The sequence below is a fragment of the Cricetulus griseus genome, chromosome 2, assembly GCF_003668045.3.
Source record: "Cricetulus griseus strain 17A/GY chromosome 2, alternate assembly CriGri-PICRH-1.0, whole genome shotgun sequence".
Taxonomy (NCBI): domain Eukaryota; kingdom Metazoa; phylum Chordata; class Mammalia; order Rodentia; family Cricetidae; genus Cricetulus; species Cricetulus griseus.
Window position 1 is genome coordinate 391,804,887 of NC_048595.1, and position 19,246 is coordinate 391,824,132.

General features: G+C 39.3%; 1 protein-coding gene across 1 annotated transcript in view; it reads right to left on the minus strand.

Annotated features, from left to right (window-relative positions):
* The window catches only part of Nell2 (neural EGFL like 2), a 285,232-nt gene that overhangs the window by 145,128 nt on the left and 120,858 nt on the right, over positions 1–19,246 (minus strand). The window contains exons 10-11 of the mRNA XM_035439207.1: positions 9,561–9,652; positions 8,735–8,837 (exon numbers count right to left, since the gene is read on the minus strand). Coding sequence (XP_035295098.1) covers positions 8,735–8,837; positions 9,561–9,652 — 195 coding nt within the window. The remainder of the gene's footprint in view (positions 1–8,734; positions 8,838–9,560; positions 9,653–19,246) is intronic.

Genomic DNA, 19,246 nt, shown 5'->3' on the forward strand with positions numbered 1-19,246 from the left:
CCGCCAGTCCCTTTCTCAGATTCATGACTTTTGGTTTGGTTTTGTGAGCATTTAATTCGACCAGGATCATCTGTGTGAGTGGTCACCATAGCCACACAACTGAAGACAATGCCTCCCCCTTTCCCTGAATCAATTAGGAGCAAACAGTGCAACCATGAGGGAAAGGCCCGTCAGACCCTCTTCTGTCCATGCCTGACTATTGCCCCTGAGATCCTCTTCCATCCATGCCTGACTGTTGACACGCATGGGCATGATGGTACTGTACAGACCCAGTGCAGGCATCCACAAATGCTGTAATACTCTGATTGCAAAACAGGTTCTTTATGTTTGCTTGACCCAGTTAGTTTCTACTTCAAATGAGTTCCTTTCTTTTTTGGTTTTTTGTTTTGATTTTATAAATGCTACAAGTCTTTAAATTGTCTTATTATAGCTCTCTACATATTTGCAACAAATATTCTTTGAGTTTAAAATGAGTGTTACAGTAAAGGTGTTAACACAGTAAGATGGCAACAGACATTATCAGTACCTTTAACACTCAGGAAGCCAGAGGGAGATGTGCCCAAAAATATTTAAGGGACGAAACAATAGCTTAGCAATTTAGATTGGTTTAAAGGGTGCTCAAAATGAAAATTCCATCATTTTAATCTAGTTTTCTCTGAAGATGTGTGTGGAAAACTATAACCACTCCAAAGAAGAAACTTTTAGGATTAAGAGGATTTCCACAGATCACAGAGCCTTTTGAATGCAAAAGAAAAATGGAACTTTTATAAACAGTGACACCAATCGTACAGTTTCTAAGGATTTTTTCTTGTGTTGGAACCCCTTGTTCAACAATATCTAAATGCTGAAATGAAAAGCCTGAGTGGCAAGATCCACCTTAAATGGAGATTACATGATTGGGTGTCATTCAACAAATTTTTAAATTGCCTAATGCATACTTTATCGAAAGGGCTTCACACTGGCTGGTGATTTGCAATTTATCCCACATATAAAAGGACAAGAAGGACTTAGAAGAAATTGTCTCTATATAGCCAGGAAAGACTTGCATTTGAGAAAATCTAAATGGGCCCTTCTTATTTGTAATGAAGCTGGTCTCCACCTTCACCAAGTGGTGCCCACTCTGATCACTCGTTTGCCTGGACTATTTTCAATACCACTACATGATTACATTGAATTACAACATATAAAGAAACATTACTGCAACTTAGTCTTAAGAAGTCCAATGCATCTGAAATAGTAAATCTTAAAACAGGCTAGAAAACATCAAATGGATAAGTGAATGCTCTAAAATAATTTTAAAAATCATTAAGTATATAAAGACAAAAGAAATACAGTTAATAATACCCATTAACTTACTTGGAAATTTAACTTCTCTTGACAATATAACTGCTCAGGATTAAGACCAAATATTTGAAAGCAAAATTCTCAAGAGAAAAATTTACAAAATTTAAATTTAAAAATTTAAACTTTTCTCTGAGGGTCATTTTCTTTCTTTCTTTTTTAAGTAAGTAAACTAAGATCAGATTTCTTAAAATGCCTTTCACTGTCTTTTTACAATGCCCAAGGGGGGAAACAATTTCATATAAAATCATTACTATCCATCCCAATAGCCCAGCACATCATCAAACTAAAATTTAAAAGCAAGGGGGAAAAAAAGGAAGAGGAAGACAAGGGAAAAAATCTTTTACCTTTAACCTGAATGAAAGGAAAGGTAATATTAAAATGGTTCAGTCTTAGAGGGGCATAAGCAATTGAGCACTAGCAAGAGCGCCAAATCTCTGATTTTCCCCACCGTGTCTCACATATGTTTTAGAGGCTATGACTGTGGGAGTTGTTTCTGGTGTTTTGCTTTCTTGAGTTTACAGATTTAAAAATCATCACCTTTCATGTTGTTAACTTTTCTCCCAGTTTTAATAATCCTCCGTATTATCTAGGATGTTCAGCAAACCTTTTATGTACCTACTGTTAGTACGCTCCATTCCATTTCCATTCCCTCCCCAGTAACAGTGAGACCCTTCGTTGAACCATCAAACACCATGAACACACACAAGAAGTGCTGAATCCTCTCAAGAATCTTCCAAGTGGAAGAAAGGAGTGTGCTCCTCCTATTTTCGCCATTTTTAGATAAAAGTTAAGACTTGATTACAACTTATTTGGGTAATGTATTAACCCAATGATGAAAAAACTAAAATTTCCAGTGAGTCAAACTCCATTTATTATATACATATATATGTAATGTATATATAATAAATATAAATCCAATAGGTATTTAAAAGTGTCCTTTCCATACACAAAAATGCTCATTGGCTCCTCTGAGTGTTTGACTGCCTAGATCAGTGGCTCTCAGCCTTCCTAATGCTGTGACCCTTTAATAGTTCCTTATGTTGTGGTGACCTCCACAACCATAAAATTATTTTCGTTGCTATTCCATGACTATAATGTAAACACTTTTGGAGACAGATGTTTGCCAAAGAGGATGCAACCCACAGGTTGAGAACCACTGACCTATATAATAAAATCTCAGGGTCAAAATGTCATCCACTAATGTGTAGGGGATTTGGATTCAATTTAAGTAGGTTATTTCTAACCTGCAGACACGCAGTCTGCATGATGCCAGCACTGTCTATGTCCTCACTGCTCCCTATCCACTGTGTGTGCATGGCTTTTGAAACTGCAGACCCAGCTTTACAGACAACCCAATCTCGGTTACAATGGGCTGCATAAACACAGGCTGTGGAAGTTAACCCAGCTTTCTCAGACACTGGATACTGTCACTTGTAAAGTTAGGATATTTCCCATCTTATAAAATGTAGGATTCAAATGAGATTGCCCATGCAATGACACTATGGCCTGTGCATAGATGACAAACGCCACTAGACTGGTAGTATGGCTCTAACACCAGACAAGCTAACATCTGTGTCATCGAATCCATTTCAGCATTTGCTACAGCTTGGTGAAGAGATCACATCTAACACAATCCAGCCCTTTTGTTTCCTTCCACCATATTTGAGCTTCATCGCCTATGTAACTCCAACTCCATCTTTGCAAATGTACACGGGGCTCTGTGCATTCCTACTAAGAATAGACTTTGCTATGGAACATAGAAATGCATTTGTCCAATAACTGAGAGGGAAATAAAAAGAAGACACGAGAGGTCACAAGAATGAGGTTTATGTGCTGGTGGTGTGTCAGGGGAGAAAGCAGCAATAACTTCATGGTGAATATTAACTGGTTTGACATTAGAAGCGGGCTTCTCATATTTGTGGTGGTAAGAGGCCTAGTTACACTCTGGAGGAACCACTCACCCTGACTTTTGACCCAGGTGCATTCAGGAAAATGAACTTTATCCTGTATAGGACAGAGCCATATCAAACAATGCACAGTACTGGTCTAAACAAAATTTCTTCAATGCTATCTCATGAAGGTCATCAAAGCTCAGGTCTGGGATTTTTACTTATGAGGCTATTAAGCCATTTCTTCTACATATCTATGTTTCATCACAATTTGAATATGAACATTGGCATGCCAGTCACCTGAGAATACTTCCAGCCCTAAAACAGTCACCTCAGAGGAGACAGAGGTACTCCAGTCAGTGAGCTGGGTCTGAAATGGGTCAAGCAGCACTGAAGTTGGTTTCCCACCTGCTTTGGGGGCCCACAGGGTCCACTTTCTAGCTGAGCCAATATAATTCGGTGTCTATCACATGCCTGTTAACAAATGCTAATGTGGTTAGGTGTAGTCTGAAAGCTGATAAGACTTTCCTAGTGTCTCCTAAAGTGTAGATCAAAGTGCAGAATAAGCTGATGGGGGGGGTGTCCTTCTATATGCTGTGAATACATTTCTCTTATTGGTTGATGAATAAATGCTGATTGGCTAGTAGCCAGGCAGGAAGTATAGGTGGGGATACCCGACTAGGAGAATTCAGGGAAGAGGAAAGGAGGGAGCAGTCACCAGAAAAAGACACCATGTAGCTACTGAGAAAGCAAGAGTCTTGGGCATCACTGGTAAGCCAAGTCCACATGGAGATACATAGATTAATAGAAGTGGGTTAATAATTAAGAGAGAGCTAACCAATAAGAAGCCTGAGCCATCAGCCAAATAGTTTATAATTAATGTAAGCCTCTGTTTGTTTATTTGGGACTGAAGGGAGGCAGGAGCAGTCTGGACAGAAACATCAGTCTACAACAAGCAAAAAGAATTCTAATGCCAATGGCCTTCTTCTGAGGCAAATAGGGACAATGTGTAAATACCATTGCCTAGCAATGAAACTGAAGTTGACAATCACTATAACAACATTATTACTAATACACAGATAAAAAAGCCACAAGAGTAACTATTGAATCTCGTGAACAGTGGGAATTATGTGCAAGTGAAAGAGAATGAGCCACACTTCTTCCACGATGCTCTCCCACTTATAATAAAGAGGTGTGAGCAAGAAATTGTCTTGCAGACAGAGGGTGGGAGTGCCAAGGGAGAAGAGGGCAACAGAAAGGAAACTAGACATAAATCCACATACACTGTGTGTGTCTAGGGATCACTCCTCCATCATGGAAGCTCTGGCTTCCATGCGTTACCCACTTCCTTCAAAGGTCCAAACTGTAGAGAGGTGCTCCCTGCTCAGGTCCCCCTGCCTGTTTCGGTCAGAGTTGGCCAAAACAGAAAGGCTAAGCAACCCCTACCCAAATTTCCAGGGGGAAAGGTCAACACTTGAGTCTCATACTGGTGCTCACCTAATTAACCACTGCTGATCTGAATTTTCATTTAGATGTGAACACTTCCTCTTTACCCTAGGCAGGGGGCTGAAAACAGGAGGTCAATTCTCTCACAAATGAACTGAAAGAATTGATTCAAATTTAAGACTGTAGCCATGAGAATTCCTTTAATTGCTTGCATATATAAAGTCAGAAAAGCCTGAAATCCTTAAGGGCCTATGGTGACATTGTGTTTATGATCTAATAAATAAAGCTTGCCTGAAGCCAGAGCACAAAGCTAGCCACAGCCATAGAGTCAAGGCAATGGTACACACCTTTAATCCCAGCAGCCACACTAGTTAGCCATAGAGGCTGGAGTGTGGATGCATTCCTGCAATCCCAGCTGCTTGGGAGGCTGAAGCAGGAGGATTACTAAGTGAAGGCCAGATTGAGCAATTTAAAAGCCCCATTGCTAACAAGGAGAGTCAGGGGCAACTTGGTAATTTTAGTTTAAATTCAAGTATTATCTAATCCAGACCTTCACACTCTAGGCCACTTAACTTACCATGAATGTTGAGACAGAGAAAGTGAGTGAGTGAGAGAGAGAGAGAGAGAGAGAGAGAGAGAGAGGGAGAGAGAGAGAGAGAAAAAGAGAGAGATGTGTCATGGGGTCATGGGCCCCACTTTATATCAACTATGTCAATATCTGAGGTGAGGAATCATGGGATGTTCTGTAATTCTGTGTAAACATTTTAATGTGAACAATTTAAAAATGGAACAATGTCTTGTGGTTCATTTTCCATTTCTTCACTTTCTTTTTAAAACATATTAATGTTCAGAAATGGATGTGACCAGAATGACTCTCAACACCCGGAGGCCTCAGCTTAGCTTCTTATTCAATCCCGCCCCATTCCACTCTGATTAACTACTGTGTAGTCACTTAATCTCTGCACAGCCCTTGGGCCTTCTATTGAAGATAGTCATCATGGTTTCTGCTCCAATGACAAAAACTCTCTGACCAAAACCAACTCAAGAGAGGGAAGAATTAATTCCAGTCCCAGGCCACAGTCCATCTCTGAAGGAAGTCATAAGAGGAACTAAAGGCAGGAACTCAGAGGCAGCCCTTGCTATTCCATGCAGCAGGACCTTTAACTCACAGCCAAGGGATTATGGAGGAATGTTGCTTGATCACTCCGGCTCGTGTTTAGCTAGCTTCCTAATACACCAAGACTCCCTACCTAGGGGATGGCAGCACTCACAGTGGACTGAGACCTCTTGCATCATTTAAAAATCAAGACACTTCCCCAACAGGCCAAATCAGCCTCAGCAATTTCTCAATTAAGACTCTTTTCTCAGGTGACTCTAAGCTGTGTCAAGTTAACAGACAGTTAAAGTCAGTGACGTCACAGTTTTCTGTGCTTTCTTCTTGTCTGTGGTGGAGTCTAGTCCCTTGGATTTTGGATGACTTTTGACTGATTTGAGTAATGGAATATAGAAGTGATGCTGTGGCAATACCAGACTTCCATAAAACTCTCAAGCTATCATTTAACAATTAGGACTAGTATCTTGAATGACAGAACATGAAGAAATGTTCTGAGACTTTGTGGAGAGGAGTCACTGTGACTATGATTGTTTTTTTGGCCATCTCTACCAAGATCTTAAACCAAGAGTAAGGCCATCCTGAAACAGTCAGACACACTGAACTTCCAACTAACAGCACATAGCAACCTCAGCAGACATTTGAAGAAGTAGAACCACCTAGCAAGCTTACCCAACTGTCTGACCCAAACATTGAAATCTACAATGATGATATTATCTTAAAGTACTGAGTTTGGGGAAAGTTTGTTCTGCAGAAATGGTTTACCACTCCATAAAGTGTGGACTGGCTTACAATAGCTTCTAAGTCACCCAAAACACATTTTGTAAGAGCATTAGCTAACTGTGTCCACGTGTAAGTATAAGAAACATTAGTACATATTAAATACAACTGGCTGCCAAAACTGCTCTGATAAGCTGCAAACTGAAAGTCCCAAATGCAATGGCTGAAATGAGCATCTTGAGCCTTATTGAATTGTAGACCTACTCTACCCAGGCACTGACTACAGATCGTGAGAATGAAAGTTCCAATGGTCCACATTGTTTGTCTGGTTGAGGGCAGTTCCTTTTAGAAGTGCTTTCCAGTTTCAAAAAGACATCTTGGAGGTTCTTTTCAGGGAAGACCAGGTCTTTAACCATCATGTAGTTTTGAAATAGCCTCATTCAGAACAGAGAATTTTGAAGTTTATTTTGGGCTTCCAAGATTGTTTATAGGGTAAAGGAGATTACTGCCAAGCCTGTTGACATGAATTCAATCCCTGCAACACCTATGGTGGAAGGAGCCGACCAATTCCTGCAAGTGTTCTTTGACCTTCACTCCTACTGCACTGTGGCATGTGCATGTACAAGTATACACATGTGTACATGTGCACACGTACACAATAAACCAAAAAGTTCAAGCCCTTCATTGAACAAATGGGAATGAGTGTAAACAAAATGAAATGAAATCAAAATGAAAACAAAATGCCTAACACTGCTCCAAACAGGAGTGGAGGTAATTTTACATCTATGTTTTAATGAAGTAACTAAAAAGAAGCAAAATGGTGTCAGGTTTTCAAAATGCATATTTACTTTTTCCTTTGTAAGCTATCCTGAATATCGGCATGAAGAATGCTGTCTCAACAAGTACTCACATTTTAACTGGACTGGTTACTCAATTCTAAGTACATCACTGTGACTATTAGCTACACTCCAGACATCATGCCAGGGTTTAGGTGCAGCGATGAATACAATGACTCTGGCCTTCCCTGCAGTGCACAATCTACTGCAGTAAGTGGACACACTCATCTATAGCTTCAGGTTAACAAGGGACAGGGCTGATACTCTCATAAGCAACCAGGATCTTAAAGAGTCTATGTAATTATTACTTCATTTTTATGCTTTAACCAATGAAGTTAAGAACCTTTAATGAACTGAACTCACTGCCTTCCCAGGTAGCCCATCACATTGTGAATAGTGTTGCTGTTTCCTCACAAAGAACTAACATGTTAGGACCCAGGTGCTTACTGGTTCTAGGCTTATCATCTCAGAGACAACACAAAAGAAATGATGACCGTCTCCAAATTCTGTCTTCTTGGTAGACTAGACACCAATGCAAGATGAAGAGCAGACCTAATACAGTCTGTTTCTGCATTTAGGTCAGTTGAAGAAACAAACCGAGGAGAAATAAGAGCAAACCTATCAGAAGGCTAGCTAACTCAACACAGCCATGCAACTTTCTCCAGCAATGGGTGAACTGACTCAGAACCAGGACTCAGTTTAAAGGTCATAACTGGAGACAGGTACAGACATATGGAAAAATGCCTGTGAGTGTCTCAGCTATAATTCAGCAAATGGCTCGGGGCGTCTCACTGTGTAGCAAACTCAGTTAAATGTTATTAATCTTTGGAAATAATTTATCAAATTTGCTCATGTGTATCAGTTATACTAGCCTCCTACAATAGCTCTTGCACATAAATCTTTTAATATGTTTTTGTTTTTAATTGGCATCTAGTAATTGTGCATATTATGGGATGCCTTGTGACATTTCAATAGATGCATGCAATATGTAATGATTTGAGTCGGGTAATTGGCATATCTATCACCTCGGACACATTCCATTTCTTTGTGTTAGGAATACTTAAAACCCTTTCCATTAGCAATTCTGAAATACCCAATTAATTGTCAACCACACATATCTTCCTGCACTATAGAACATTAGAAGTCATTCCTCACATCCAAGTGCACCCCTGAGGCTGGCAGCTGTCTCTCTCCATCATTTCCTCTATGCATCTCTAGGCTCCGGTAACCACTGTGCTATTTTCTACTTCTTTGATGATATTTACTTTTTAACTTCCACGGGGAAGCTTAAGTATGTGGTATGTGTCTTTCTGTCTCTGATCTGTGTCACTTCCCCCACTCCGGTCTATGTTCTTGCATGGAGTGATATTACTTTACTAAAGTCTTACCTTTACACACTTTGCAGCAGCTGTGAGACAAGACTATCTGATGAGATTCAGGGCAATCCAAAGCTGGGCAGCCCATATTCTCTACAAGCTTCATGGTCTGATCCTGTGAGACAACAGAAAAGAGATGCCTGCAATTCCACAATGAAGACTTGATTGGGTAGTGATAGTCAGAATCTGACAAGGTTCTAAGACACCAGTGAATTGGTTTTCTTGATAACCTCTCCCCAGGCCATGGATTATCCCTGCATGGCACTCAGCCCCATCTGGAGAGCCCACACAGCAGCCAGCAGCCCAGAGAGTCAGAGCCCAACACACCATGAGCCATGCCTGCAACATCCAAACACCTAGATGATCCTGGAAATGTGTGTTAGTTTTCCACCAGATTTGTAAATACATTGACAAGCACAGCAAAGATAGAGCTTGGATTAGAATCACAGCACACACTGAATTCATTGAACACACAACAAACCAGTAAATTCAGCTGGATTTTGTATGAGGTTGTTTCAAAGTTCTGTTATAAACAGCTGTATCTATTGTCTCTTATGTTTCCCCACAACAGCAAACAAGGAGTTGATGTGAATTAGAAAGTTTTCAGTCATAAAACTGATTTGACAAGTAACTTTTTCATGTGTTGCAATATTGTTTTATAACAACTAGCTAGCCTACTTAAAAGGATAATGGAAATTCTTTCCTATTTGAATGGAGAGTGCTATTCAAACCTTCTCTTTGAGTTAGGATTCGAAAAGAGTGTTGTTGGGGGTTAGATTTTCAAGATTTTCAGTTTTTATATACTGTGATTCTGGAAGGCCCCTGAGAGCCAGCTTACCTTGCATTCATACAGGACACACATTCCAGAGGATGAGTAGACTGTGTTCCGTTCTCCCTCAAAGTAGCTCCGTCCTTGGAACTGGCAAGTTGCTTTAGAATAAAAGAGACATACACTGAAGCTTTGTTAGGAAACAGTTCACAAGAAACGTGCAGACCATTTTTCTTACTATTTTACCTATTCCTATTCTTTTATTAAAAGTAATTTGAATGACTAAAACTGTATGTATATTCAGTCTATTGTAAGGTACATATAAACCTTAATTAGCAGCATGCAAATTAAGCTGAGAGAGTGAAATGGGCACAAAAGGATAATGAGGTATTCTGAGTTGCTAAAATAAGACTCTGGAAAGGACTTTTGGACTTTAAGTCTCACATGCTTAAAACACATTATGTATTTATATGAAAAAGTCTTCATGCAAGCCAGTACATGGACAATGAATATATACAAATGAAAGAGAGAGGGGAGGAGGAAGGGAGGGAGGGATGAAAAAAGAAAGGAAACAGATGCTGGCCAGGGAAGCTGATCAGTGCTTTGCTCAGCCATGATCAGAGAAGTGTCTTCCTGCAGCAGATGGGAACAGAGACCCACAGCCAGACAATGTGCAGAGAGTGAGAGACCTCAGAACACTCAGTCATTTTTTTTCTTTTTCTTTTTTTTTTTTTTTGGTTTTTCGAGACAGGGTTTCTCTCTGGCTTTGGAGGCTGTCCTGGAACTAGCTCTTGTAGACCAGAATGGTCTCGAACTCACAGAGATCTACCTGCCTCTGCTTTCCCAGTTCTGGGATTAAAGGTATACACCACCACTGCCTGGCTAGAACACTCAGTCATAAAACAGGTGTCTCCATCAAATTCCTCCCCTCATGGCACTGGGAACCTTGAGGAAGAGGGGGCACAAAGGTTGTAAGAGCCAAGGAAGCAAGGTTCTCTAAATCAACAGGATCTACACCCCTATGACCTCACAGAGACTGAGCAGCAGGCAGAGGGCCTACAGAGGGTCTAAAGCAGATGGGATCCTAGAACGGAAAGAAGAGAATACACCCCCATACCCCTAACCAGGAAGCTGTCTCCATTGATAACCACTTTCAAATAAACACTTTCTTTTTTCCAAGGGATGTCCCTAGGGAAACAAACTATTCTTAAGGGTAGACATCCTGTCCACTAGTAGATGGCCAACAGAAAATTAATTCAACAGCATATTTGGATGTTCCTTGTCTCATAAAGTGTCAGACCTCTTTAAAAATTTTATCTTATTTTTAATATTTATATATTTTTCCTCTCTCTTTACCCTACAGGTGCTTCGTGCATATACTATAGCTTCCAGTTTGTGTTTACACAGGATTCCTGAGCATGTGAAAGAGTGAGTTTCTGCATATATATCTGTTTCTTGTAACTTTTCTTGGACTCTTTTCCTTCTGTTTGTTTTGTTCTATTTGAATGTGTTACTTTTTGTTAAATCTTATTATATTATTTTTATTATTACTCCTTAGAAGCCTTAGAATTAACTCCTTGTTAGTTTTCTAACAAGAGACAGAAAGGGGATAGATCTGGAGGTGAGGGGAGGTGGATAGGAACTGGGAGGAGTGGAGGGAGAGGGAGCTGGAGAATGTATTAGATGAGAAAAAGGGCGGGGGGCAGAGAAAGCAATAAGGTTGTAGCTGTTTAACTGCCTGATGGATGATATTCTCCTTAAGACCCCCTCAGTGGGCACTTGGGTGGCAACAAAGGCCTGATGCATTTTAATATGCTTTAGAATTTTAAGACAAATTAGGAAACTCTTTTAATTACAACATGCACATGTAAGCTTTATGCTTTTTAGTTTATATTACCTTACATGAATATTCATGAGTTGGGACACCTCATTTGAAACATCAGATGAATTAATATGGACCTACCTTGCTTCCATCGCAATGACAGAACATTTTTAAACATAACTCAGGGACATGGAAGCAAGTTGTAATCAGATAAGGTACATAGATCTCCAATCAGTTCTCTATGAAACATGAAAATATTTGCAACTGAACTAACAGAAGTAACTCTTAATTTGAAATGATCATTTCACACTGCTGAGGTTGACTCTTAACTAGGTTCCCCTCACACTACAGAAGCCTAATGTTAGGGTCATTATCTGGCTTCAGGTTTTAAACTCTAAACCAGTGGTTCTCAGCCTCCCTTGGCCCTCTAACACAGTTCTTCATGTTGTGGTGACCCCCAACCATAAAAATATTTCCAATGCTACTTCTTAACTGTAATTTTGCTACTTTTATGAATTATAATACAAATATATGAGTGCAGGATATATATATATATATATATATATATATATATATATATATATGACTCCCCTCAAAAGGGTCATGACTGATAGGTTGAGAACCACTGCCTAAACTGACTTTTGCTTTTCATTTTTACATTGTTTTCTTTGAAAGGACCTCCTATAGATTTTTAAATTCCACATAACATACAAATACCCCAAGAAAACTGGTTTGGGGACTAACGGAAGACAACAGTCTGATGCAAACAGACATCCTCATATTTAATAAGTCCCACCTTTTATTTTAACCACATACAACTTGTATTGTCGACATATCATTTTGGTTCTGTCTATATGAATCAAAAAATTCTTTTACTCTTTGGAATTTATATTTCCTCTCATATTTAAAAACATAACTTGTAAGTAGCATTTGTAATGTTGAAATCAGACATTAACAATAATATTATTGTACAGATATTAAGTGCCAAAGCTTGTAACCTAGCTTTTAAAAAAAATAGCTGCACATTAAAATACTAGAATCCATGCACATTTTTAATTTTTTTAAATTGTATTGTTTGTTTTCTTTTGGTTTTGGCACTTTTTATTAATTTACCTTTAAATTCCAATTCCAGTCCCCCTCTCTCCTCTCCTCCTTCCCCCCCCCCCGACACACTCTGCCCCTTATCCTCTCTGAGGATAAGGCCTCCCCTAGGAAGTCTACTAAGTCAGTCCCATCATCTCCTTGAGGCAGGACCAAAGCACTTCTTCACCCCCCACACTCCCATGTCTAGTCTGAGCAAGATATCTTTCCCCATAGAAGGAGCTCCACTAAGTCAGTTTGTGCATTTGAGTTAGATCTTGAACCCACTGCCAGTGGCCTCATATACTGTCCCAGTCACACCATTGTTACTTATAAAAGGGAGTCTAGAGAAGCTTCTGTAAAGCAAAGAACATGGTCAACAAGATAAAACAGCTCCCTATGGAATGGGAAAATTTCTGACAGAGGGCTGATATCCAAAATATACAAAGAACTCAAGAAACTACCAAAGAATCTAATTTAAAAATGGGGTACAGATCTAAACAGAATTCTCAACAGAACAATCTCAGATGGTAGAAAGACACTTAAGGAAATGCTCAACATCCTTAGTCATCAGGGAAATGCAAATCAAAACCACTCTGAGATTCCATTTTACACTGATCAGAATGGCTAAGATCAAAAACACCAGTGACAGCTATGCTGGAGAGGATGTCGAGAAAGGATAACACTCCTCCATTGCTGGTGGGAGTGCAAACTTGTACAGCCTCTGTAGAAATCAGTATAGTGATTTCTCGGAAAATTAGGGATCAGCCTACCTCAAAACCCTGAAATACCACTTTGGGGCATATACCCAAAGGAGGCACATTCACACCACAAGGACATTTGCTCAACTATGTTCATAGCAACACTATTCATAATAGCCAGATATTGGAAACAGCCTAGATGTCCCTCAACTGAAGAATGGATAAAGAAAATGTGGTACATTTACACAATGGAGTACTACTCAGTGGTAAGAAACAATGACATCCATGCACATTATTAAAAGCCATTCTTCAGCTAACCCCTTTACTCAGCTTGTATTAAGAAACCTAACAATGTAAACACAACTACTAGAGAATTGGTTACAAATTTTGGGGAGCTAGAATGGAAAATCATGCAACTTAATTATATAAATTATATTACTTAGAGACTGTCTGAAAGTTGATCAGTCATGGATATTTAAAACGAAACTACTGATCTGTCAACTATATACTACCTGCCACAATATGAACTGAAACAACATTATGTGTTTACATAATAAACCCCATTGATTGCTAAATGAGTCTTCAGTGTGTAATATACAGTGTGCTTTTATCTTAGTAAATCCTATAAATCTAACACAGCAGAATCTGATCAACTGTATATTTACTCACATGTCCTGGACTTTATAAGAGAATGACATGTCCTGGACTTTATAAGAGAATGAAAAATGAACCTTTCTAACTTGTACTCAGCACCTGAATTCAAAGGTTTCAAAGCTGACTACATTACTCGGTAACTGCAGCCTCTTCAAGTTCAGGGGTGGGCAAAAGAAAAAAAGTGGTGCTGTGGGCCTTTCTTGCACAGAAGGGCAAGGAAACAGGGTGAAAATGCAAGGGTAAATTCTCCTCATGCAAATTCTTATGATAACAGTCGTGGTGCAGAGCAGATGGGCCTTCTGTCCAAAACTCAATTCAAAAGACATGAACCAGGCAACTTATGGGATGGGATGATAGGGCACCCAATGGGGCTGTGCAGAGATGGCAGCACAAAGCAACTGACCATGCTCTCTCCACTCCCTCTCAGGAAAGAGCAGGGATGTTGAACTTGACTTAGGGAGAACCCAAAAGTAATTTTTGTTTTGTTTTGTTTTTCTCATTTGGATTTTGTTCAGTTATTGTGATCTCCAATATGCTATGGTTTATGTAGGATATATATGATATGTGTTTCTTGTGTTTTATACAAGAAAAATGTGGGGCTGGAGAGATGGCTCCCTGGTTAAGAACGTTAGCTGGTCTTCCAGAGGTCCTGAGTTCAATTCCCAGCAACCACTGGGTGGCTCACAACCATCTGTAATGAGATCTGATGCCCTCTTCTGGCCTGCAGGGATACATGCAAGACAGAACACTATACATAATAAAGAAATTTTACAAAAAAAGAAAGAAAAACATGAAGAAACTCTGAAAAGCTGTAAGGATTCCTGAAAACACTGGGAGGACTAATCCAAGCATGTTAGAGGGACTGGGATTCCTCAAAGAGAAATTAGGAAGTGGAAACAACCATCCACAGCACACTTGAGAAATGTGTCCTGAGTGCCTTCCACAAGCCTGGTGCTCCCTAGGTAGCAGGACCCTAACCCTAACCCTAATGTGAATGAGACACCATCCCTGCCATCACTATTTAGTAGGCAGATAGGCTCACACACAACTCATTTCAATAGCAGTGGAACTGGTATTTTCTAATTGAAGAATTAATTCATACTAAACCAATGGGCTAAGTGACAGACAGAGAGAGGTTGAAGAGGAAAACAATGAAGGGCTGGCCAAGGACCTAGACTCTAGATCACCACAGGTCATCTTCAGACTGTTCTAATTGAGGGGAGGATGAGAAGGTATCACTGGAGTGGATCTGAGTTAGACTCAAAGGCTGTCTAGGAGCTAATTGTGACCTAGGATCAGCCACTGCAGAGAAGAGGCAGTAAGAAAATATGGCCAGTTCTTTCTCTCTGGCCTCCCCTTTTTTGCCATTTTTTGTGTGGCTATTCATTTGTGTGAATAGCCACACAAAGCCAGCTGCAAAAGCCAAGCAGGCCCCCAGAATTCAGAGTAGGGGTGACCATGGAACTGGAGGTAAGGATCTTAAGAAGATTGCTTACTGTGGACTTTTAAGAGGTCTCACAAGCAGAGGCCTGTGGAAGACCAGGAGAGAGGGAAATGCTTGACAAACAAGTTATGAAGAGAGAACACTGACTTTTACTTTTTTAAATGTAGAGCTACCATAAGTGACAAATTTGATGGTTAGCCAGAGGGTAAAATGTGGAAACTGAGACCTCGGAAAATCAAATACCTAGTAGGGCAGGGCAAGTGGATTAGTTTATGTCCTGTTTTTAACTAGGCCCTGGAAATCTCAGTCTCAGGGATGGAAGTGATCCCTGTGGACACTGCAGTGGAAGACCAGCTCCGGATTTCCAGTAACAGAGAGCATCCGCCATTTCTCAGTGGACTACCTGTATGCATGTTCACTTCTCCAACAAAGCAGCAAATAACTATGGCTTTGTGGTGGTGAGCCCTGTTTTAACTGAATTGCATGCATGTGTCTATAATCAGAAAGGCTTCATTTCTTTTCTAATTTCAGTGTATATCTGTCAATGTGCCTGTGTGCATATACAACATTAAATTCCTTGTGAGTAGCAATTAGGACATGTTTTCAAGAATCCATGTTGAACCATTGTATTTCACATAGCCTATTATATGAAAAAGTGAAACTCCACATATTTTAATATACAAATCATCTAAGACGATATATTTATTCATTCAGGCATTTCACTCTGTGCATGAAGCAATTAGTCCTTTCTGAAGTCAGAAGAGGCCACAGTACAATGGCTATGTCAATTGCATGTTTTTATTGACAGGTTGTTTGTGTGATCTTGAGGAGTACCATTAGAATCATGAATTATGTGGTTATGTCACCCAGCATTTCACATGCACAGCCTGTTCAGAATTAACTAGCAACATCCACAGCAACTTGGAGCAATTTAATAGATGATATAACAATAGGCATATACATTTTACCAAAGCTATGATAAACATCATACATTACATAGTTACCAGTACCATAATTATGAAGGAATCTACAAAAGTAATTCATGTTAATTACTGTTATACCCACCCATTATCACAATGCAAACAGCAACAAGGAAGACTGGAGACAGAAATGATGCAAAACTGACAGTCATCAGTTGTTAAAAAGTGGAAAATGATTTATAGCCACAGACTGAGAAACAGATAAGTGAAAGAAGCCAGTAAAACTGTGAAAATTCTAAATTGCACAATAAAATCTTGATTTACTGGTCTTTAAAGCAGAGCTGCGAACTATAATTTCCTCCAATGAATTTTAAATTAACTTCTACAATCTGGCATAGAAAAAACTCAAATCCAACTGAAATATTTTAGAATATATAATCAAAAGGGTAAGCCATATTTCACTTCTAAAGTCTGCTCACTGACTATGTATTTAGTTTCTCTTTTTCAACCAGTGGATTAAAATATATACATATCCTGTTCAATTTCTCAAGACCTTTGGAGTGGCCCAGTACAATTAAAAGTTAGCCAACAGCTCTATAATTGGACACTAGACTTACTCAACAAGAAAGAAGTCTTGCCGGTACTAGAAGCCTAGTCAACTACCAAGGCTTGTTAGGTCATGGGTTTTAGAGAAGAACCTAAAACCACCCCTCTACTAAAAGAGCATAATCTCTAACACATTCTAAACATTTGGACTTATACCCACAGGTCAGAATAGTCCTCACATCTCATCAAGGAATCTTCTCTTTCTAACAGACCAAGACCATTAAAGAAAATCCCAACCAACCAACACGCAGAGTTGTGGAGACATCTACAATGCCCTCCTACACCTAAGGCCTAGAGGGCATTGCAGAAGAGGAGGAGGAATGATGGTGAGAGTGAGAGCACCAGGAAGGTGGCTGTGAGATTGTGTCTCTGTTGCCTACTAATATCAGAAGCAGCACCTATAGAGTCTCAACAGTATGACTGCCTAAACATGAGCTGAACAAGGACAACAACAAGAGACATGCCAAAGTGGATGGGGGGAAAGCTCACACGGTCTCAAGCCTACACAAAGAATTACAGGCAACAAAGGAATGCTGAGAGTTGGAGAACTAGTCTTCCCCAGGGAATGGCGCACCAGTTAGTTATCAATACCAAATGGTCAGCCCAGAAAATATACTAAGAGTATCATTATATAGACTGAGCTGGTTATATTTAGAAATATATGTATATATGTGTATATGTGTGTATATAAACATATATCTATATATCCATTCATTTGTGCAACATGAAAGGAGAGGCCATGAATTTAAAAGAAACCAGGGAGGAGTATGTTGGAAGAAAGAGAAGGAGGAAATGGTGTGCTTATATAAAGTAAATATAAATGTAAATATATAAAATAAAAATAAAAGAAATCATAATTAAAAAGAAAAACAGCGACACCAAAAAGAAAAGCTAAGGGGCACAAAGAAGCAAACTGGTAAAATTGACTTAGGGGGGGATGTGATACTTACTGTTTCTTAAAATTCCTTTGGAAAGTACCAAGAGTCAAAAGATTGATTGAATTGTCTATCAGTGGCATCATTTCATACAAAGGTTTTGAAATCTATGTTTCTCTGAGGAGCCTTCTCATGGTGAGACAATGGCAGTTATTTGTTAGTGATACACAAATGGAGTGGATTGGAGGACAAAATATCCCACTAACCACTATTATACATATTTGAGCTTTATTACAATTTTAAAAAGAAAGGAGTGTATGATAAATTCTTGTAGGGGGCAGGCAGATTCAACAGACACATCCGCAAATGCTTCAGTCATCTGGAAAAACAGCTCAGCAGTGCATGCTCTGCACAGTCCCAACTATTTTGTAATCAGAACTTATTTGCAGTCAGTTCATGACATAGTTGTAGTCAAAGACTGATCCACTAGCTGACAAGAACTAATCTCTCTGGGCCCTTTATAATGCTTAAATCTCGACTCTAGCACCAAACACACAGCCCTTCTCTCTATTTGGTTGCACACTTTTAAAAATGCATTTCTACCTGAGAAGAGGGACAGTGTTGCATTTATCATTAAATTGCTTGAGTGCCCAGCACTACCCTGCATAATAAAAAATCTCAAGGTTAGTTCTTTCTTTAAGCAAATGCTGTCCCAGCTTCCTGTTTGATGAAAATAAATAAACTAAGTCTTCCTGAACCTTCTCAAATTTTACCTTCAGTCTCATTTTTGAATTTTGAATCTTAATTATGAAAGTTCTACAGATTGGGTCTCACAGACCATTCCTATAAAATGATCAAAGAATATGTGACAGGGAATGTTTGTTTATCCTTATAATGGTAGTAAGTTATTGACATGGGTGATAAAAAGAAACATGCTCAAATTATGTCTCTACTTAGACAATTTTATGAGAAAATGTTTCCTCCCTTCTCCCTCCATAACACAACTTTATGAGCCAATGCTATTTGAAAGGTACAGAGTTCCAGGGCATTTAAATAATTCACACACTCATCAATTATGCACAATTGCTTCCTTTAACTAAATCTCATTAATTGTTTGGAAATTTAGTTGCTTGCAAAACTAATAGCAGAGTTTAGGGAAAGAGATCCTGAGTGGAGATGTTCAACTCTCTTTCCCATCCAGGCACATCACATCCCTGAGTTTCTAAAGGACTATGGGATGCTCTCCTGGGGGTGTTCAAGCCAAGTCAGCAGCCTATTCTTCCAAAAAGAGAACAGATCCTGAAATACCATAAATCCAGCACCAGTGGGAATCTAGGAGGGAGAGGAGAATTAAAAATAACTTTCAGAATAGAACAAGGGGAAAAGTTCAAAATTCTGTATCCAGATCAGTCTTTGGGTTATGAAATCTATACACCTGGAAAACAAAGACTGAATATTTAAAGGACACCAGCAAAAGGGTAAAGTCTGCTGCAGGCAAGAGGGACTCTACATTTGTGATTCTAACTTAATTTTTTCCAACAAGAAGACAACTAATGGGCTGGGTAGATGGTGGAGGTAGAAAAAGTGCTGGCCACCAAGGCTAATGACTTAAGTTAAATCTCCAGAACCTAAAACAAAAGGAAAAACTGACAC